At 43.2% G+C, this 18,759-nt stretch overlaps 1 protein-coding gene across 1 annotated transcript in view; it reads right to left on the minus strand.

The window, feature by feature from the left end:
* SHC3 (SHC adaptor protein 3) overlaps nt 1-6,754 on the minus strand; it is a 142,446-nt gene extending 135,692 nt beyond the window's left edge. The window contains exon 1 of the mRNA XM_032635428.1: nt 6,074-6,754. Coding sequence (XP_032491319.1) covers nt 6,074-6,529 — 456 coding nt within the window. The 5' untranslated portion in view covers nt 6,530-6,754. The remainder of the gene's footprint in view (nt 1-6,073) is intronic.
* Nucleotides 6,755-18,759: the final 12,005 nt, after the last annotated feature.

Raw genomic sequence — 18,759 nt, forward strand, 5'->3', positions numbered from 1 at the left:
TTAATGCCTCTCACCATAAAGACATTCTTTATCCACTGCATATTGTAGATTTCTTATGCTAAAATTCTAATTTTTTTCTTGTCCTTTACCCAGGAAATATGCACAACTGATCATTTCTTTCCATTTCATATGAAACTATCTTATTTCTTTTTTTTAATAACATCTTTATTGGAGTATAATTGCTTTACAATGGTGTGTTAATTTCTGCTGTATAACAAAGTGAATCAGCTCTACGTATACATATAATCCCCATATCCCCTCCCTCTTGCATCTCCCTCCCTATCCCACCCCTCTAGGTAGACGCGAAGCACCAAGCTGATCTCCCTGTACTATGCAGCTGCTTCCCACTAGCTACCTATTTTACATTTGGTAGTGTATATATGTCCATGCCACTCTCTCACTTCGCCCCAGCTTACCCTACCCCCTTCCTGTGTCCTCAAGTCCATTCTCTACATATGTCTTTACCCCTGTCCGGCCCCTAGGTTCTTCAGAACCATTTTTTTCTTTAGATTCCATATATGTGTGTTAGCATATGGTATTTGTTTTTCTCTTTCTGACTTACTTCACTCTGTATGACAGACTCTAGATCCATCAACCTCACTACAAATAAGTCAATTTCATGAAACCATCTTATTTCTAAATTAAGTAATTCCATTTAACTTAATTTGTCCTTGGGTATTTTCATTTAAAATGCTGAATCCTCATTGTGCTTCTCTCTGAACCCCACAGAACTTTCTGGGCAGCAGCACCATGGGGTCTGGCCCTTGCCCGGAGAAGCACACCCTGATACAGTGGTGCAGCCCAGAAGCCCCGTTCTTCCAGATGCATGAGGTGCAGGAGCAAGGAACTGCCCCAGCCATGACACCGCCTCCTCCCCCATGCCACAGGAGCCTGGCTGAGCTTGTGCTCAGCCCACCCTCTACTTCCTGCGGCCCCATGTAAAGGTCCAGAGAGGCGGGCTGACCTCTTGAGCTCCACACTCTGAGGTGGCCAAGTGGATCTGGGGTCCCAGTGTCCAGGTGCCCCCCAGACCCTCCACATCCAGGCCACGTCCCTGCTGGGAGACACGACAACCAAGCAAGGGGCTGCAGGCTTCACAAACCCTTCAGGATGAGCCTGTTGGCTGGAAAGCCAGCCTCTTACATGTTTTACATGTTTGCTGCCCAAATGTCCCATTACCACTACTTTGCTTCAATGATATTTATCATGTATTCCCCAAAAGCATGACATATATTCAAAGACAGAACCGAGTGGTAGCGTAGAAGAGCAAGAAGTCTATTCTTTGTGAGATTAAAGTTTCATCAAAAGCTTATCTTTTGGAATTATTTTCTCTTAAACATGAATATAAAAGCAATGAATGAAATAATCAGGTATTTCTGGAAATAAAACATTTACTATTTTCTAACGACCCTGTCCAAAGTCATTACAAGTTGTATGTGTGTGTGTGTGTGTGGTGTATGTGTGATGTGGTGTGTGTGTGTGTATATGTGGGGGGACAGGGTATATGTGTGTGTGTGTGTGTATGTATATATGTGGTGTGTGTGTGTGTATATGTTGGGGGATAGGGTATGTATGTGTATGTGTGTGTGTGTGGTATATGTGGGGAGGTGGGCTATGTATGTGTGCATGTGTGGTGTATGTGTGATGTAGTGTATATGTGCACACACACATTTAATGCATCTATTATACTTGTGTCACATAAAAAAAGAGATGTCCAGATCAAATTAGTAATTTTGTCTATTAATCTCAAGTTTCTTAAACTGTTTTTCAAACGATTTAGACAATTTACATGTAAGTCACCCATTTATGAGATTTTTCAACAATTTTAAGAAAAAAATCAACTTTTAAAGTTGTATTCTACATCAAGGAACAATTTTTTAATCTAAAATTAAAGCAAAATTCAATCAGTCTCACCATAATGATATATCATGGCTATACTTGAAATAGCTTTGTTGATGACAGTTTAATATGACCTTAGCTCACAGTTATCATAAGAGCACAATGTTAAGAAAAAAAAAGTTTAGATATTTTTGCTAAGAAAAAGATTTAAAATATTTTTAAAGACAGTGAAAAAACTACCAACTGAGAATAAATTTTAGAGTACAGTTAATAAAGACCAACTAGGGCTTCCCTGGTGGCACAGTGGTTGAGAGTCCGCCTGCCGATGCAGGGGACACGGGTTTGTGCCCTGGTCCAGGAGGATCCCACATGCCGCGGAGCGGCTGGGCCTGTGAGCCATGGCCGCTGAGCCTGTGCGTCCGGAGCCTGTGCTCCGCAACAGGAGAGGCCACAACGGTGAGAGGTACGCGTACCGCAAAAAATAAATAAATAAATAAATAATAAAGATCATCTATAAAAAGCAATAGAACATTTATAAATAAAATGAATAATTTATACCACCGTAAATATCATCAGATTTGCAAATGGGGGAAACAAAATATTTTTAAAGAGCTCTTGTAAAATCAAGACTTCATTCCAAAAGAAAACCAATCCTGCATACCAGGAAATAATTCAGTAGTTCTCTGTTAAAATCTCCTGTAAACAGCTCGTATCATAGAGCTATTATCAGTAAAGATATAACACTCTTTGCAGACCAAAACCTCAGCTGTCTGAGGGAAGCATCACGGGATTTATGGACACATAACCTACTTTCTCACTGTGTTGCTGGTGATCAGCGAACACTTGGGCCTATTGATTCTTGCCATGGGCACTCAGGTCAGTCCTAAATGTGGTAACTTTTATCCTGTTTTGAGTCTGTGGCGTGATGTGCTGTAAAGAGAGCCCTTCTTTTGGGTAACCCCCCCCAGGGCTGCCAGCTAGCCCAGGTACCTCCCACACAGTATTGCCTTCCACTGCTGGGGGGCGGGAGGTGTCAAGGCTGAACCTCAAGACCACGCTTGTCTTCAAATGGCTACCCCATCTCAGCCAGTGCCTGTTTTTAAGAACTGACTCCCAACTGTTCATGTCTATCTTCCCTTCCTAAACTGTTCTCTCTGTGAATCTGCAGGTGGAACACCCAAATAGCGCCTTCGGGACCTGCTAAAGACGCTTATCAGCCCCCATGGGCACTCAGGCTCCTTGCCAGCTTGGACTTTGCCAGCAATAGAATTTGAAAGTGGGCAGCAGCGTAATCAACACTTGTCTGTATTTCTCTAGGCCTTTCAAGTTCAAATTTAAAATAGTTTTAAAATAGGGTTGTAATGAAAATATTCATTGCTCTTTGCTGTTACGATGCTCCTTTTCTGTCTATAAAGGGCATATTTTCTTGTCCTTTCCCTTTTGTGTCACCAAAAGAAAAAACCCAGTGTCAGGCATACTTAGGCAGGTACAAAGGTGCTGCCAGTGGGGTCTCCTGATGTAAATAAATACAAACCTGGAGGCTGCCTGGACTCTTCCTTATCTGCATACCCTCATGCTGCTATTAAAAGCAGACTCAAGTGATGGCATGAAGGACGAATTAAACATGCTCTGAGCTTGGAATTCTACTGCTGCTCAGGTACTTCTATTTATAAATTTTAAATCCTTCATTAATTAATATTACAACCTGCTGTTCAAATAGTTCGATGTTTCCTAATTGATCAAAACCAGCCAGACCTCGGGATTTTACAATTTCCACTTTCATGTAAGTAGATTACGTTAAAATATTTTTGAAGAATAAATCTGTGTGCAATATCTTAATATTGTCTGTAGGTAGGTATTTCTATGAGGCAAGAAATCTATAATTATACAGCAGATGAATCTTCCAGGAAACTGGAAAACATTTGGGGGGTTTTCCTTAATTTAGAAATACATTTAAATCAAAGAGAATAAGACGTTCTTTCCCAAACCCTAAGCCTTTAGATTTTGCAGCTGACTTACAGGCATGTTATAAAGATTGCCCCTTTCTATCTACCAGAGATCTTTTAAAGTAAGGATACCAATAAAACTATTTACAAGTCAGCAAATAATACCAAATTAAGTTTTTTACAGTTTTGTGATTTTTCAAGAGAATAAGTTCATGGTTCTAAATTCAACATGGGCAATTCAGAAATGTGTACCAACAGAGGGCCACGTGATATTGTGAATCAAACGTGCACAGAAGAAATTGTCCTTTAGTGTCTGGTCTCCTTTGCTGTGTGATTTCAAACTTCTCCAGGGAAGCCTGAGCGTCCTATGTTGCCGCCATTCAACACTGAAGATGGGCCAGACCACAGCAAGGGGCACTGACCGGGCCGTGCTATATGCCCCCAGGTTACTACAGTCTCATGGCACAACAATGAGACCTGAAATTCAGAAGGCTCTGGGCAGACCCAGCCTTCTGCCTATTTGAGTGTTGCTGCTACTGCTGCGGGGTGTGTCACAACCTAATGGCCCAGCAGAACAGACTAGTTTTAGTTGCTCATCGTTCTTCAGCCACAACTGACATTTAGAACTGGATGTCTGCCTTCATCCTTCAAAAAGCAAGAGTAAAGCCCTAAGCAAAGTGAATGATTTCTTTTTTATAAGGAAAACTTTAAAGGCATAAGTTTGAAAATTCTCCCTCCATTTGGAAACTACCCTCCATGTGCAACATGACACGTATAAAAAGCTTTGCCAACATCCATCTATTTCAAACGTACGCTGTTTTTTTCTTTAGATAGCAATTATACTAATATGCCACGTAATACACTCTGGCATCACCTCTTCACCCCAGAGTTGTCAGGGATTTTTGTTTGGTTTTGTTTTTTTCTTTTTTCTTTTTGTTTTTGGCTCCTGGTTATATAATTTAAAGAAGAAATACAAGAAGAATATTCTTTTATAATAAACTCAACCTGCTGTGCATACTTTATGCTGATCTTTATCCCTTTTGTAAAATATATTATTAATCCATTTTCAGAAGTTAAGAATGAAGATGAAATTAAAAAGCAGCTTCAAAAGGAGAAAAGGCCCCTGTTTAATACTAATGATCATATTCCTTTGTCGGTACTTTTTAGATAGTTAAAGATAATCCACAAAGTTAATTGTTTCCTTTAATATTTGGTTCAAAATTACCAAGATACAACATTTTCCCTGGGGATGTGATCTGTAGAATTTTTAAACTGGATCTGTAGCCAGTATGTATTGACTAGATGGCCTGCAGGTTTCTCAATGGGGTTGACGACACTGGAGACAGAGTTTGAGTCTCATTTCTTTTTAAACAAAAAGCCATGCCTTGGAGTGACCGGTCTGAAATAGTGTAGTTTTGACCCCTTCCCCCTGTCTGTAGGCTATCTGCCCAGCTGGAGAGCGCTGTGGTGGCTCTCTACTGCCCGGCAGCCAGGAGGACATGATGAGCATGTGGCAGGCCGGTTGAATGCGGCTGAGTATTTGTTCTTTAAATATCATAGAATACTTGCATAAGGGAAGAATTTTGTGGACTACATCCGGCGTGATTGTATAATTCCTTGTGTTGGAGGAAAAAAATCTCCTTTCCAGCCTGTGGCTCAGCTCTCTTTAGCCTATTTAAATGGATGACTACAGTCCCCAAGGAAAAACAGTCCCAAATTCTCCTTCTGCTGCTGTTAACCAACACAGTTAGGTATGGAATGAAAGGCAGACACTAAAGCTGGGTAAGAAAGTACGACCCATCTGGTATAAAGCAAGGACAGCACTTGGCCTGCACTGAAAGGAGCTGGAAATTCTTGCTGTGGCAGAAATGAAACCACCTACCCTGCCGCCTGGGGCAAACACAGCAGAAGTAGTGACACCACCTGCCTTTCTCATCGCAGGGGCTGCCCAGTTCCTCCAAGTATGTTCACTGTACCCTAGGTAGGCCTGATGCACAGTTTCCAAGGATAGTGGTCCATGCGGAGAGGGGTACTGGCCGGACACATGGCAAAGCGAGGTGGCAAAGGCATGCCAAAGGAGCGGAGCCAAGGGAAACCAGGACAGAGTGAGGTCACCGATTTCAAACCGTCTCCCAATGGATGCGCAACGGGCGCTTTTGCTGTGCCGGGTCGCCGCAGCCAGGCGAGCTGACTGCGAAGGAGTGACCTCCCGGCCTCCAAGGCGACCCACTGTGCCGGACGCCCCTTCGCCCGGGCTTTCCCACCCGGCAGCCCGCGCCCGCACCCACCTTGACGACGTAGGTGACTCCGGCCCCCAGCACCTGGTCGCTAGCGTGCGGGGCGCGGGGCGGCGGCTCGTCGCCTGGTCGGCCCTTCCTGGCGGCGCGCATGGCCGGGGCGCGGGGGCCGGGGGGCGCGCTGCCGTCCGGGGCGGCCAGGCTGGGCGCGCTGCAGCTGCCCGAGAGCCGCGCTCCCGCCCGCTCCCTGGCCGCCGACAGGCCGCGGAGGCCCGAGCTGGAGAGTTTCAGGTGGGACACCTTGTGGAGCAGGTGGCCCAGGCTGCCCGGTCCATCGTCGGGCGCCCTGCGCAGCGCGTCTCCGGACACCAGGTAGGGGGCCGCCGCCGGGGCCGCGCGCGCCGCCGAGACCTTGCCACCGCCGCTCACCGACAGGTTGTGCAGAAGGTCATCGACCGATGTCACCGAGTCATTCCTGAAGCGATTGTACTTGGTGCGTGGAAGCATGCCCCTCCGTGGGCTCGCCGCATCCGCCCGGGCGCTGCAGGTGCCGGCCCCGGCGCGGGCTGCCGCGCATAGCAGGCGAGCCGTGGTCCCCGGGGCGGGACGGAGCGGCCAGGACAGCCGGCTGGGGGGCGCGAGCAGCGGCGCCGGTCTACCACCGCTAACACCCCGCACGGCCGTGGCCGCGCAGCCCCGGCCCCGGACTCGGCTGCTGAGGGCGGCACGTTTGCTTTGCAAAAGTCATAGTTTCCTCTGATGAGCGCCCAGCTGCTTGGGGCTGCTCACAGCAAAAGCATGACTCACTCCGAGAGGAGACCCTTCTCAACAAAGGCTCGGTGAGCACTGCAAATCACTTCCTGTAGCAAAAAAAAAAAAAAAAAAAAAAAAAAAGTAAGAAAAAAAGAAGAAAAAAACCACATACACCCACTGACAGCACACTAGAGCCAATCAATTCTCAAATTTCCTTTCTCTACCTTCCCAGATATTTCCTTCCAACCTTTGGATTTTCACCTCCCCATCCCCCGACCCCCCTCAGTATTTGTGCCAGAGGTAAATCCAGTTCCTTCAGATGATCAGATGAACTTTCTGAAACCCATTATTCTATGCTAGGTTTTTTTTTTTTCTTCCCTGTTCAGCCCATCTGTGTGAGCCTGGAAAAGTGTCTGGCGGCGCAGCGTTAAAATGTGACGAAGGATTTTTAAGAATAAGATCTTCAGCGGATCCTCATGAATTCTGATTTGGAAAGCAGCAGGAATTGTTAAATAGCCAAAAAAAAAAAAAAAAAAAAAAGGAAGAAGAAGAAGAAGGGGAAATATTCACTCCCAGGTGAACATAAAATACCAATTTCCAGGGTACTTTTTCTTTTCAAATCAACAGAGCAGCCATGACAAGTGCCTTTGTGGCAATGCAGTTCCTCAAAAAAAAAAAAAAATCTGCATAGGAACTTCTGCCCAGAGCCAGTGAGGGTCTCTTCCCTGCTAATTTACAACAGTCTTTCTCAGCCAGGGTTAAGTTGAAAACCTACTTCCGAAAAAGAAGAGTGCTTCTTTGATGAATGGCAACAAGCTCCAGAAATCCATTCCAAAAAGGGGGCTGTGCTTGAAGCTTTATTCCAACTGAATGTGCTCAAGCTCTGGAAAAATGCCTAAAAACACTACAAATACATTTCAATATCCCTTTAGTTGCTGCTTGCAACCCTGCAATAAGGACGGAAAAAAAAATGCAGCTGCTCTCATTACACATCAAATCCGCAGAAAAATGCCTTATCTTCAGGAGTCAGACACGGGCTGCAAGTGAAAAACACAGGCCTCCTTCCTGTCAGGCAGAACAGAGCATTGCCCCCCACCACCCCCAGAAGGTCTACGGAGGCGCAAACCCACTGACCCCTGTCACCATGGGCTCTGCCGGTCTTCATTGTCTACTGAGAGAAGCTGCCGACACAGTGAAAACGCTCCCTGTCCAAGTTTCCCGGCTACTTCTGTGCAAAAAATGAATTTACCTCTAGCATGTTATCAGGTCACCCTGAGTCTTCTCACACCCACGACTAGACATGTGACACTTGAGGCACCGAGCCTTGAAGAGCTTTATGGAACAAGGTGTAAGGAGTGCCCCTGATGGCGGGCCAGGTGAGGCCCGCTGCGGGGAAGCAGGAGCGCAGAGGAGCGGCGGCCCCCCTCCCAGGGCTGCAGGCCTAGCCGAGCAGCCGCATGGCACTCATTTTTTTCCTTCCCCTTGCTGGCATAGCAACAGCAAATGCACACCCCAGAGATGATGGTGATGGTTATCCAAGTCCCCCCAAATCTAAAGCAAAACTGCCCTATCATTCCCAAACCGTGATCTTCATTAGAAGCAGACAAAAACAGCAAAATGTGAATGAAATGCTGTTTGTGTGAATGAAAGGGCTAGCGAGCGAGCCAGCGTTTCTGTGAATGAAGCAGGGCCTTGCAGCCGGCGCCAGGCAATCCCCTGGTTCCAGCGGACTCAGCCAATGAGCATCCGCCCTGATGACTCATTCAACAAAAGCTTGCTCAATAGTGGAAGATTCCATTTCAATCAAAGGCGGGATCTTTCATCCAACGGCAGTGTGGGAAAAAAAAAAAAAAAAAAGCCAGCCTGATTACAAAGATGCAGGGAGGAAGGAGACCGCTGTTACAAAGAGAGGAAAAACTAGTTTTTCCAAGGAAATTCAAGAACCATTGGATAGGTATGAGTGTGAACAGGATTGCCCTCTTGGAAGTGAGCTGTGCCCTAAAACTTTCATTCAGCCATTCATTTACATCAAGGAGCAACCATGAATGTGCCATTCTGTTCAGCATTTATTATGAATGTACAGTGAATGCACATTCAAACCTAGGCTCCTCGCCCTTGATTCTTTTTGTGAAAGGAGTATAGAACAGGCATGCACGTTCTGAGTCTCCAAGGAGGAAAAAAAAAAAAAGCTACAATGTTACCCTTTAGCCAACAGGAGACTTTTATTTCTTTTGTTATGATGAAGCAAGTAAAGGGAAATTGACCATTTTAAAATGTAAATAGCAATATAAATTTACCACATGTAAGAAGATACATAATCTAAGAGTGAACATCCCAAAGGCTTCTTAGCAGCAAAATAGAAGCTGCAAGCCCAGCCAAGAAGCCCCCCGCTCCCCCGCCCCCGACAGCCTTGTGGGCCCTCACTGGGGGGTTACTGCTTATTTTAGACATTATCCCAAAAGCCCGAGTATTGAGTTTATCAGCCTGTGACTACATAAAGATGGATGATGGATGAAATTTTCATAGTCTGGGGACACAGACAAAAACAGAAAAAAAGGAAACCATTATTAAGTCAGCCTCGAGAAAGCCAGGCAGCCTTTCCAGAATATTTCAGTTTTTCTTTTTAAATCTATTCATTTAAAAGCATATTGATTTTATATTGCTGCCATAACCACAAAATCTAGAAAATCAGTGATGGTGAATAAGAGCAGCAGTGGCAGTCATAACTTCTTTGAGCATCCCCATGTGCCAAGTGATGCACACCCGTTATCTCCTTCAATCCCATGACCTTGAGATAGAGTTTACATCCCATTCTACACAGAAAGAAACAGAGGATCAGAAGGGTTATGAGATGTGCCCAGGCCACACAGGGTTAGGAACTGGCCATTCTGTCTGACTCCAAACCCATGTTTATGACCACAGCCTCAGAGAGCTCAAGTAAGGACCTGCTGAGAATCACCTATGGAGGCGGTGATTACCCATCACAACACCTTAGCAGGAAAATGGAGGGGCTGCCACTTAGGTCACAGGATGGTGCCAACCGAATGGGAGATGATGAAAAAAACTATACTTTTCAGAAGACTAAGTGCAACAAAAGGGAAGATATAGGGCAATGATTGGAAATACAGCAGGGAGTATAGAACAGGTGATAGAAGAGTTACGGGCATGTTTAGAGTAAAGGTGAGGGCTTTAGAGTAGAACAGAATGGGAGAAATGGAGATCCAAGAAAGGGAGGGTCAAGAGGAGAGGTGGAGCTATCACCCTAGAAAGGATGGTGGGGACAGGGAGGAATGGGGGCGCAGATCATTTGGGGTTGAGTAGGAAACAGGTGGTTTCAAGGAGGAGGCCTTAGTGAAGACATGTTTTCAGAGATGGGGTTAAGGAAGCCCAAAGGATGGTGACTGTGGACAAGGAATGTACCATTTCTATAAGCATCAAGCTATTAGCCACTGCAGCTGCCCAACTGTGCACCCTAAGGGGAATTCAGGATGGAGAAAAACAGGAAACATTCTGTGCCTTGGAGTTAAAGTGCATATATCAAGGAACAATTTCAATGAATCCAGATTCTTGCACCTTCAAAAACAGAAAAGCACTAAAATCATTGAGAAGTCTGTTTTTTGTGATTAGCAGTAATCTTCTGATGTTTGACTACATCTTTTTTTAACAGCAAAAAAACTCATATATATCCTGGCTCCTCCCTTATCTCTTCAGAACAATTTCTTCAGAGCTTTCTGAGAGGCTGTCTCCTGGGTATAGTCCTCAATAAGACTCCCAAATAAAATTTAACTCGCAACTTTTAGCTTGTGCATTTTTCTTCAGTCAATATAACACACCAGGGATTCCTAAGAGCCAGAAGACATTCCCACCTTTAGGGCTGAAGGAATGGGAAGACAACTGAATTTCTGGAGCCAGTGGAATTCCAGCTGGAAATTTGGAGGTAAGGCTGCCAGGACGAGTTATAGTTTTGGAGGAATAAAGTTGCTGACAGAGAAGTAGAACCAATGATGCGGAGGTAACAGAGATTAAATACCCCAGTTTCTCTCTCCCCAGTCTCTGGCATCTTGTGATTGCCTCTTATTAGCCAAACTCATGGGAAGCCGGAGGTCCAAGGAGATTGGTAATGGGGAGTTAGGGGGCAGCATCCCAGGAACAGAGCAGGCTGGGCACGGTAAAGGGAAGTGGACCACAGCCATCACCGTGAGGATAAATCTGTCTGTGACCATGGTAAGAAGCCAAAAAATTTTTATACCTAATGTGGATGTTACACCTGATTTCCTCTGTAACACAAAAGGCAAGATTGTAGTTAAAAAGTAAGAGGGGTCCATTTAAGTAAGGAAACTGAGGTGAGAATGAACACTTAGAGTGCCTGCTGAGGGGAACAGAGGATGTTACTGAGGAAGAGCGATGGTATCCCTGCACAGCGTTATGAACCCACCATGACTCTGTGGTGTCCCCGAGGGCAGAGGTGTGATTTTTTCTAAAGGGTTCATCTGCCAACATATGAGCTGGAAGACAGTAGATCATTAGGTAGAGGGTTCATTCGAGGATGCAGGCAGAGAAGGAAAGGAGAGGAGGAGGCAGGCTAGCAGGAGTGGGACATGGGCTGTGGGGAGAAGAAGGACAGAGATGGAAGTGGCCATGGAAGGAGTATCAAGTGCAGCATGGTGGCATTGAAGAGGAGGAACACTGGGGAGGTGGCAGCCTGGATCCTTTGGGATGCAAATCTCAGGGAAGTGGCAGGGAGCAGAAGGTCCCTAATGGTGCCCCTGAGGCAGAGGAGCAGCCTCACAGGTCCCTGGATGTAGGAATGTCTGTGGTATAGGAATCCTCTGTAACAGGCCACCTGATGGCGAGAAACCTGGGTGCTGAAAACTGGGTGTGCCAATGGTTCAGCACTGAGGATAGTTTCTTTTTAAAAATTTAATTTTGCTTTTTAAAACTGAGGTATAGTTGATTAACAATAGTATATAAGTTTCAGGTGTACAACATAATGATTCATAATTTTTAAAAATTATACTCCATTTATAGTTATTATAAAATGTTGACTATGTTCCCTGTGCTGTACAATATATCCTTGTATCTTACTTATTTTATATCTAGTAGTTTGTATCTCTTAATCCCCTACTCCTCTCTTGCCCCACCCACCCTTTCCTTTCCCCACTGGTAACCACTAGTTTGTTCTCTATATCTCTGTTTCTTTTTTGTTATATTCACTAGTTGGTTTTATTTTTTAGTTTCCACATAAAAGTGATGACATACAGTATTTGTCTTTCCCTCTCTGACTTATTTTGCTAAGCATAATACCCTCCAGATCCATCCAAGTTGCTGCAAATGGCAAAATTTTATTCATTTTTATGGCTGAGTAATATTACATTTTGTGTGTGTTTGTGTGTGTGTGTGTGTGTGTGTGTGTGTGTATATATATACACACACACATATGTATATATATACACATCTGTTGATGGACAGTTAGGTTGCTTCCATATCTTGGCTATTGTAAATAATGCTGCCATGAACATTGGGGATGCATGTATCTTTTCAAATTAGTGTTTTTGTTTTCTTTGGCTAAATACCCAGGAGCACAATTGCTAGATCACATGGCAGTTCTATTTTTAGTTTTTTGAGGAATCTCCATACTGTTCTCCAGAGTGGCTGACCAATTTACATTCCCACCAACAGTGCACAAGGACTTCCTTTTCTCCACATCCCTGCCAACACTTGTTATTTGTTGTCTTTTTGATAATAGACATTCTGGCAGGTGTGAGGTGATATCTCATTGTGGTTTTGATTTGCGTTTCTCTGATTAGTGATGGTGAGCATCTTCTCACGTGCCTATTGGCCATCTGTATGTCTTCTTTGGGAAAATTTCTGTTCAGATCCTCTGCCCATTTTTTAGTTGGGTTGTTTGTTTTTTTGATGTTGAGTTGTATGAGCTGTTTATGTATTTTGGATATTAACCCCTTATCAGATACATCATTTTCAGATATCTTCTCCCATTCAGTAGGTGGTCTTTTCATTTTATTGACAGTTTTCTTCACTGTGCAAAAGCTTTTTAGTTTGATGTAATCCCACTTGTTTATTTTTGCTTTTGTTTCCCTTGCCTGAGGAGGCGTATCCAAAAAACTATTACTAAGAACAATGTCAAAGATCTTACTGCCTATGTTTTCTTCTAGAAGTTTTATGGTTTCAGGTCTTACATTTAAGTCTTTATTCCACTTCAAATTTATTTTTGTGCATGGTATGAGAGAGTAGTCCAGTTTGATTCTTTTGCATGTAGCTGTCCAGTTTACCCAACATGATTTAAGAGGCTGTCTTTTCCCCATTGTATATTCTCACCTCCTTTGTCATAAATTAATTGCTCATATATGTATAGTTTTATTTCTGGGCTCTCTATTCTATTCCATTGATCTATGTGTCAGTATCATGCTGTTTTGATTACTGTAGCTTTGCAATATAGTTTGAAATCAGGGAGCCTGATACCTCCAGCTTTGTTCTTCTTTCTCAAGATTGTTTTGACTATTTTGGGTGTTTTGTATTTCCATACAAATTTTAGAATTATTTTCTCTAGTTCTGTGAAAAATACCATTGGTGTTTTGATAGGTATTTCTTTGGGTCTGTAGATTGCCTTGGGTAATATGGTCATTTTAACAATATTAATTGCCAATCCATGAAGATGATATATCTTTCCATTTGTTTGTGTCATCTTCAATTTCTTTCATCAGTGTCATATAGTTTTCTTTATATTCCTTTGTAAAATAAATTATAGCTTTTCCTGAAGAATTAATTCATTTAGAAAACATGTAGGGACTTCTTTGGTGGCCCAGTGGTTAAGAATCTGCCTGCCAATGCAGGGGACACAGGTTCGATCCCTGGTCTGGGAAGATCCCACATGCCACAGAGCAACAAAGCCCATGTGCCACAACTAGTGAGCCTGCTCTCTACAGCCTGCGAGCCACAACTACTGAGCCCACACAACACAACCTCTGAGCCCATGCGCTGCAACTAATAAACCCCATGTGCTCTAGGACCTGTGTGCCACAACTACTAAGACAGCATGCTGCAACAACTGAAGCCCACGTGCCTAGAGCCTGTGCTCCACAACAAGAGAAGTCACAGCAATGAGAAACCAACACACAGCAATGAAGAACCAACGCAGTCACAAAAAAAAAGAAAAAAAATTTAGTGGATTCTATAGTCCTGTCAATTCCTTGGTCATATGCACGTCTAGTTTTACATAGAAACAATTTAATGCTTTCTCTTTTTCCTCTAAAGAATCTATTTTCAGAGACAATTTGTTTTGTAACATAATCTCCACAAATATATTTCATGGCTGAATAATGTTCCATGGAATTGAGAAAATATAATTCCCTTAGGCCTTCCCCATCACTGGACACTTTTGTTGTTTCTAATTTATCAGTGCCATAAACATTGCCATAATGAGAGCCTTTACACATCCACCTCGCTTTGTATCATTGGATTATTTCTCAGTATAAATCACAGGGAAAGCAAACTTCCATAGCTCTTGATTATTATTGCAAAGTGCCTTTCCTGAAGTCCTTTATGTTTTCAGCTCTGACAGCAGTCAGTAGGAGTAGACCTGTGTCTCTGAAACCTTTTTTTGGTTTTCATATTTGTAAATGGTTTCTCTTATTTAATAGTTGCAGGATGGTTATTCAAGGGTCTGGGCTTTTAACTGGTGGAGACAGTGCCATACCTCTGCCTTCATTCTGATTGGTTAGCTCCAAACCAAAAGTGGTGAGATTTACCCAGATCTGGAATGGGGGCCAGGGGTGAGGGGCGGGGAGTCTGCCTGTGGACTTGAACTTGTACAGACCCTCACCCATAACTTTCCATCAAACACAGGCCTTGCTTTGAATCTCACACTCATCTTTCTGGACTCACAGTATTGTCTGGGTTATTTTTATTTTGGATTATTTTTGCCAGACTCTGTGTGGGTTTTTACTATAGTCAAATGTTTACCATTTTTACCTTTTTCAAAAAATATTTTAGTATATATAGAATTATATATAATATAGTTACATTGTTATATAATTACTTACATATTGTATAATATATTATGCATTATGATTTACACATAAATATATATACTAATATACTTATATAATCTACATTGGTATAATACTGATATATATTAATTAAAAGTACTACTTCTCTTTCATATGGATATATGCTCTGATTCATACATAATTATATATACTAATATATTTATATAGCCTACATTTGTACAATGCTTATATATATTAATTATATGTATTATTGCTCTTCCATATGGATGTATTATGTCTTATGATTTACACATAATTATATATACTAACATGCTTATACAATCTTTGTTGGTATAATATTTATATATATTAATTACATATATTATTTCTCCTTCATGTGGAGAGTCAGAAGCAGCAACACTGGTGCATCAATATGCTGACACTGGTACCCTGGAAAGACCTTCACTGTCTCAGAGGCACTTAGCAAGACTGAGAATGCAAATCCTGTAAGTTTTCCCACGGCAGTCACCATGCTGTGTTGTGTAGTTCTCAGATGAGGATTCCCCTGGTGGGCTTAACACCACGAAAATGGCTGGTCCCATCTGGAGTTTCTGATTTAGTAGTTGTTGGTGGTACCCAGGTGATCACCATGCTGCCCAGTTGGTTTGCACATAAACAATGCTTGCTGACCACTCAGCAGCTGTGCAAGCCAGTGATTCCCAACTGAAAACCAAACCCCTGGACATGTTCCAGCCATGGTGCACAATAGACTGCAATGGTTCCACCTGCCAGCATTTGGGAACATCAAGGTGGTTAACCTTGATAAGGCTGGCAAGACAAAATTCTGGCAAATTCCTGTCACCAGTCTTTGAGGAGCTCAGTAGAACTCTTGGAGAACTTCACAATGTGAAATCCTTCTGCAACAGTTTCCAATGTTGGCTGTACATTGGAAATCTTGAGAATTTCCTAATCAAAGAAGACAGAAATTTAAACCAAGAACCCCCACAAATAAATAATAGCTAAAACAATGGGCCGAATACTTTTCTAAGTACTTTAAATGTTCTTTCACTTTTACTAGCTCCCTAATCACATATGCACTGCCATTGCCTTTTGTATGTGGGGAAACTAAGGCACAGAGAGCTTAAGTAATGGTTCACAGTCACAGGCTAGTTAGGATAGAGCCAGACCTTGGCTTCGGCAGCTCTGGTCCACCAGGCTGTTGATGACTGACCTACAGCCTTAGGAGTTAGCAACACCAGGTACCTGGGGACTTGCGTGCAAAGGAGAGGGGCTGACATAAGCAGGCATACTTGAAAGTCTTTTTAAAAGTAGTTGGATCCCAGGTCTTTTCTCCACACCACACATCCAGGCTGTAGCTTCCTGCCCACCCTGTCAAAGATAAGCTGTTTTTGCTTTGGAGAAGGTGGAGTGGAGGTGTCTGTCCTAAGACACCAGGTGCAGATAAGAGTGAGCACAGCAGGGCAAAGGCTGGGCTGGGAAATATACCCACAGTGAGGCCACCGCAAAGGCCTCCTGCTCTTCCCTTTTGATAATTAAAACACAACAGAAATTAAAAATCCATTGCATACAGGGGTTGGAGAATGAAATTGAGGATGTCTAGAAAGCCAAACAAAATTACAAAATCATGGAAAGTAGAAAAGATAAGAAATTAGACCTCCAAACCAGAAGATTCATTAGCCAAATTATAGGAGTTGCAGGAAGGAAAAAGAGCGATAGAGATAGAGGGGAGAAAGGAGGGGGGAGGGAAGGGGAGGAAGGAAGGAAGGAAAGAAAGAAGGAAGAAAGGAGAGAGAAAAAGAAAGGAAGGAAGGAAGGGAAAATGAGAAGAGAGAATGAAATAACACAGCAAAATTTCCCAGAACTGAAGCACATAAATACTGAAACTGACCAGGATTCAGGTACAAAGAGACCATTCTGTGTGGAAAAGCCTCAGTGGGAGAGAGAAAGAGAGAAACAGGTCACATATAAAGAATCAGGTTGGGGGGGAGGGTAAGCTGGGACGAAGTGAGAGAGTGGCATGGACATATATACACTACCAAATGTAAGGTAGATAGCTAGTGGGAAGCAGCCGCATAGCACAGGGAGATCAGCTGGGTGCTTCGTGTCCACCTAGAGGGGTGGGATAGGGAGGGTGGGAGGGAGATGCAAGAAGGAGGGGATATGTGGATATATGTATACGTATAGCTGATTCACTTTGTTATAAAGCAGAAACTAACACAACATTGTAAAGCAATTTTACTCCAATAAAGATGTTTTAAAAAAAGAATCAGGATCAGGGAATTCCCTGACAGTCCAGTGGTTAGGAGTCTGCGTTCTCACTGCCAAGGGCCCGGGTTCAATACATGGTCGGGGAAGAAAGATCCCACAACCTGCATAGCATGGCCATAAAAAAGAGAAAGAATCAGTATCAGTGGACTTCCCTGGTGGCACAGTGGTTAAGACTCCACACTCCCAATGCAGGAGGCCCGGCCCGGGTTCGATCCCTTGTCAGGGAAGTAGATCCCACATGCATGCCACAACTAAGAGTTCGCATACCACAACTAAGGAGTCCCTGTTCTGCAACTAAGGAAACTGCAAGCCACAACTAAGAAGTCCACCTGCCAGGAGAGCACAGTACAGGAATGTAAAACCAGACACAGAGAGAGGCAGTTCAGACTGCTGATGGGGGCTTGGGGGTACTACTCGTGATAAGTACAAAGAATACGAAACAAATTAAAAAGGCAACTTTTCATCTCCAAGGAATGTTAAGGAGTTGGGACAGAAAAGGAAGACTAATTGCAGCGTACTACATGGGTCAGTTCTCAGTAATATTTGCATAATCAAAATAATGTAAACACTGAATGTTAATCTAACCGAAATACACTATAATTGTATTGGGAGAACTGGGGTTTGGAAAGTGCGTATGTGGTGTGAATGTATTATAAATTTCAAAGAACCAATTGATTCTAAGGAATAATTGAAACTCATTGCTGCTGGGGTGTGAGAAATAGAAAAAGAATGGATGGGGGCTGCCATTTCTCCAGACAGGCCTTGTACAACTGATGGACACCTCAGATGACGTGCACACATAACTTCAGCCCAGAGTATTGTAGATCAAGTACTGCAGTCAGAAACCCCAACCAGGAAAATAATTGTATTTTCCCTTAAGCCTCTGATTTTGACAGTTTTGTATCTTCATGGTCTTAGCAGAAGTAACTGGCTGTAAATGTATTTCCAGATATCTGAGTTAATTGACATGTTGGGTGAAATTTCTTATGATTGTCAGTCAGTCTGTGTGGTGAGAGATGCCTGGTTTTATAGAAATTCATACTGAGTGGTTCTGCCAGTCATTTGACCTGTGCTTTGGTTGATCTTTGGGTCACTCCTGCTGGCAGCCTCACAGGCTCATCTATCCTCAGGGCAGGGTATTACCATTTGCTAAGAGGGCATGCAGCTCATTCATAAAAATTTAATCTAGCAGGAGTGCAAAATGGTGCCAACACTATGGAAGATAGTTTGGCAGTTTCTTAAAATGTTAAACATAGACTTATGCACCCAGCAATTCTACTCCTTAGAATCTACCCAAGAGGAAGGAAAATATATGTCCACAAAAGACCTGTGCACAGATGTTCATAACATCATTACTCATCATTGCCAAATAGTGGAAACAACCCAGATGTCCATCAATTGGTGAATGAAATACTACTCTGTAGTAAAAAGGATTTTTGATACACACTACAACATAGGTGAACCCAAAACTTCTACACTGAGAGAAAAAAGCCAGACATGCAGACCAACAGTATGATTCTATTTATATGAAATGTTCCGAAAAGACAAACATATTGAGACAGGAAGCAGATCAGTGGATGCCTGCAGGGGGGTCAATGGGAGGTGGGCAGTGATTGGGGACTGACTACAAATGGGCCCAAGGAAGGTTTTTAGGGTGATAGAAACATTTTAGAACTACATTGTGGTGAT

This window comes from Phocoena sinus, chromosome 6 (assembly GCF_008692025.1).
Source record: "Phocoena sinus isolate mPhoSin1 chromosome 6, mPhoSin1.pri, whole genome shotgun sequence".
Classification (NCBI taxonomy): domain Eukaryota; kingdom Metazoa; phylum Chordata; class Mammalia; order Artiodactyla; family Phocoenidae; genus Phocoena; species Phocoena sinus.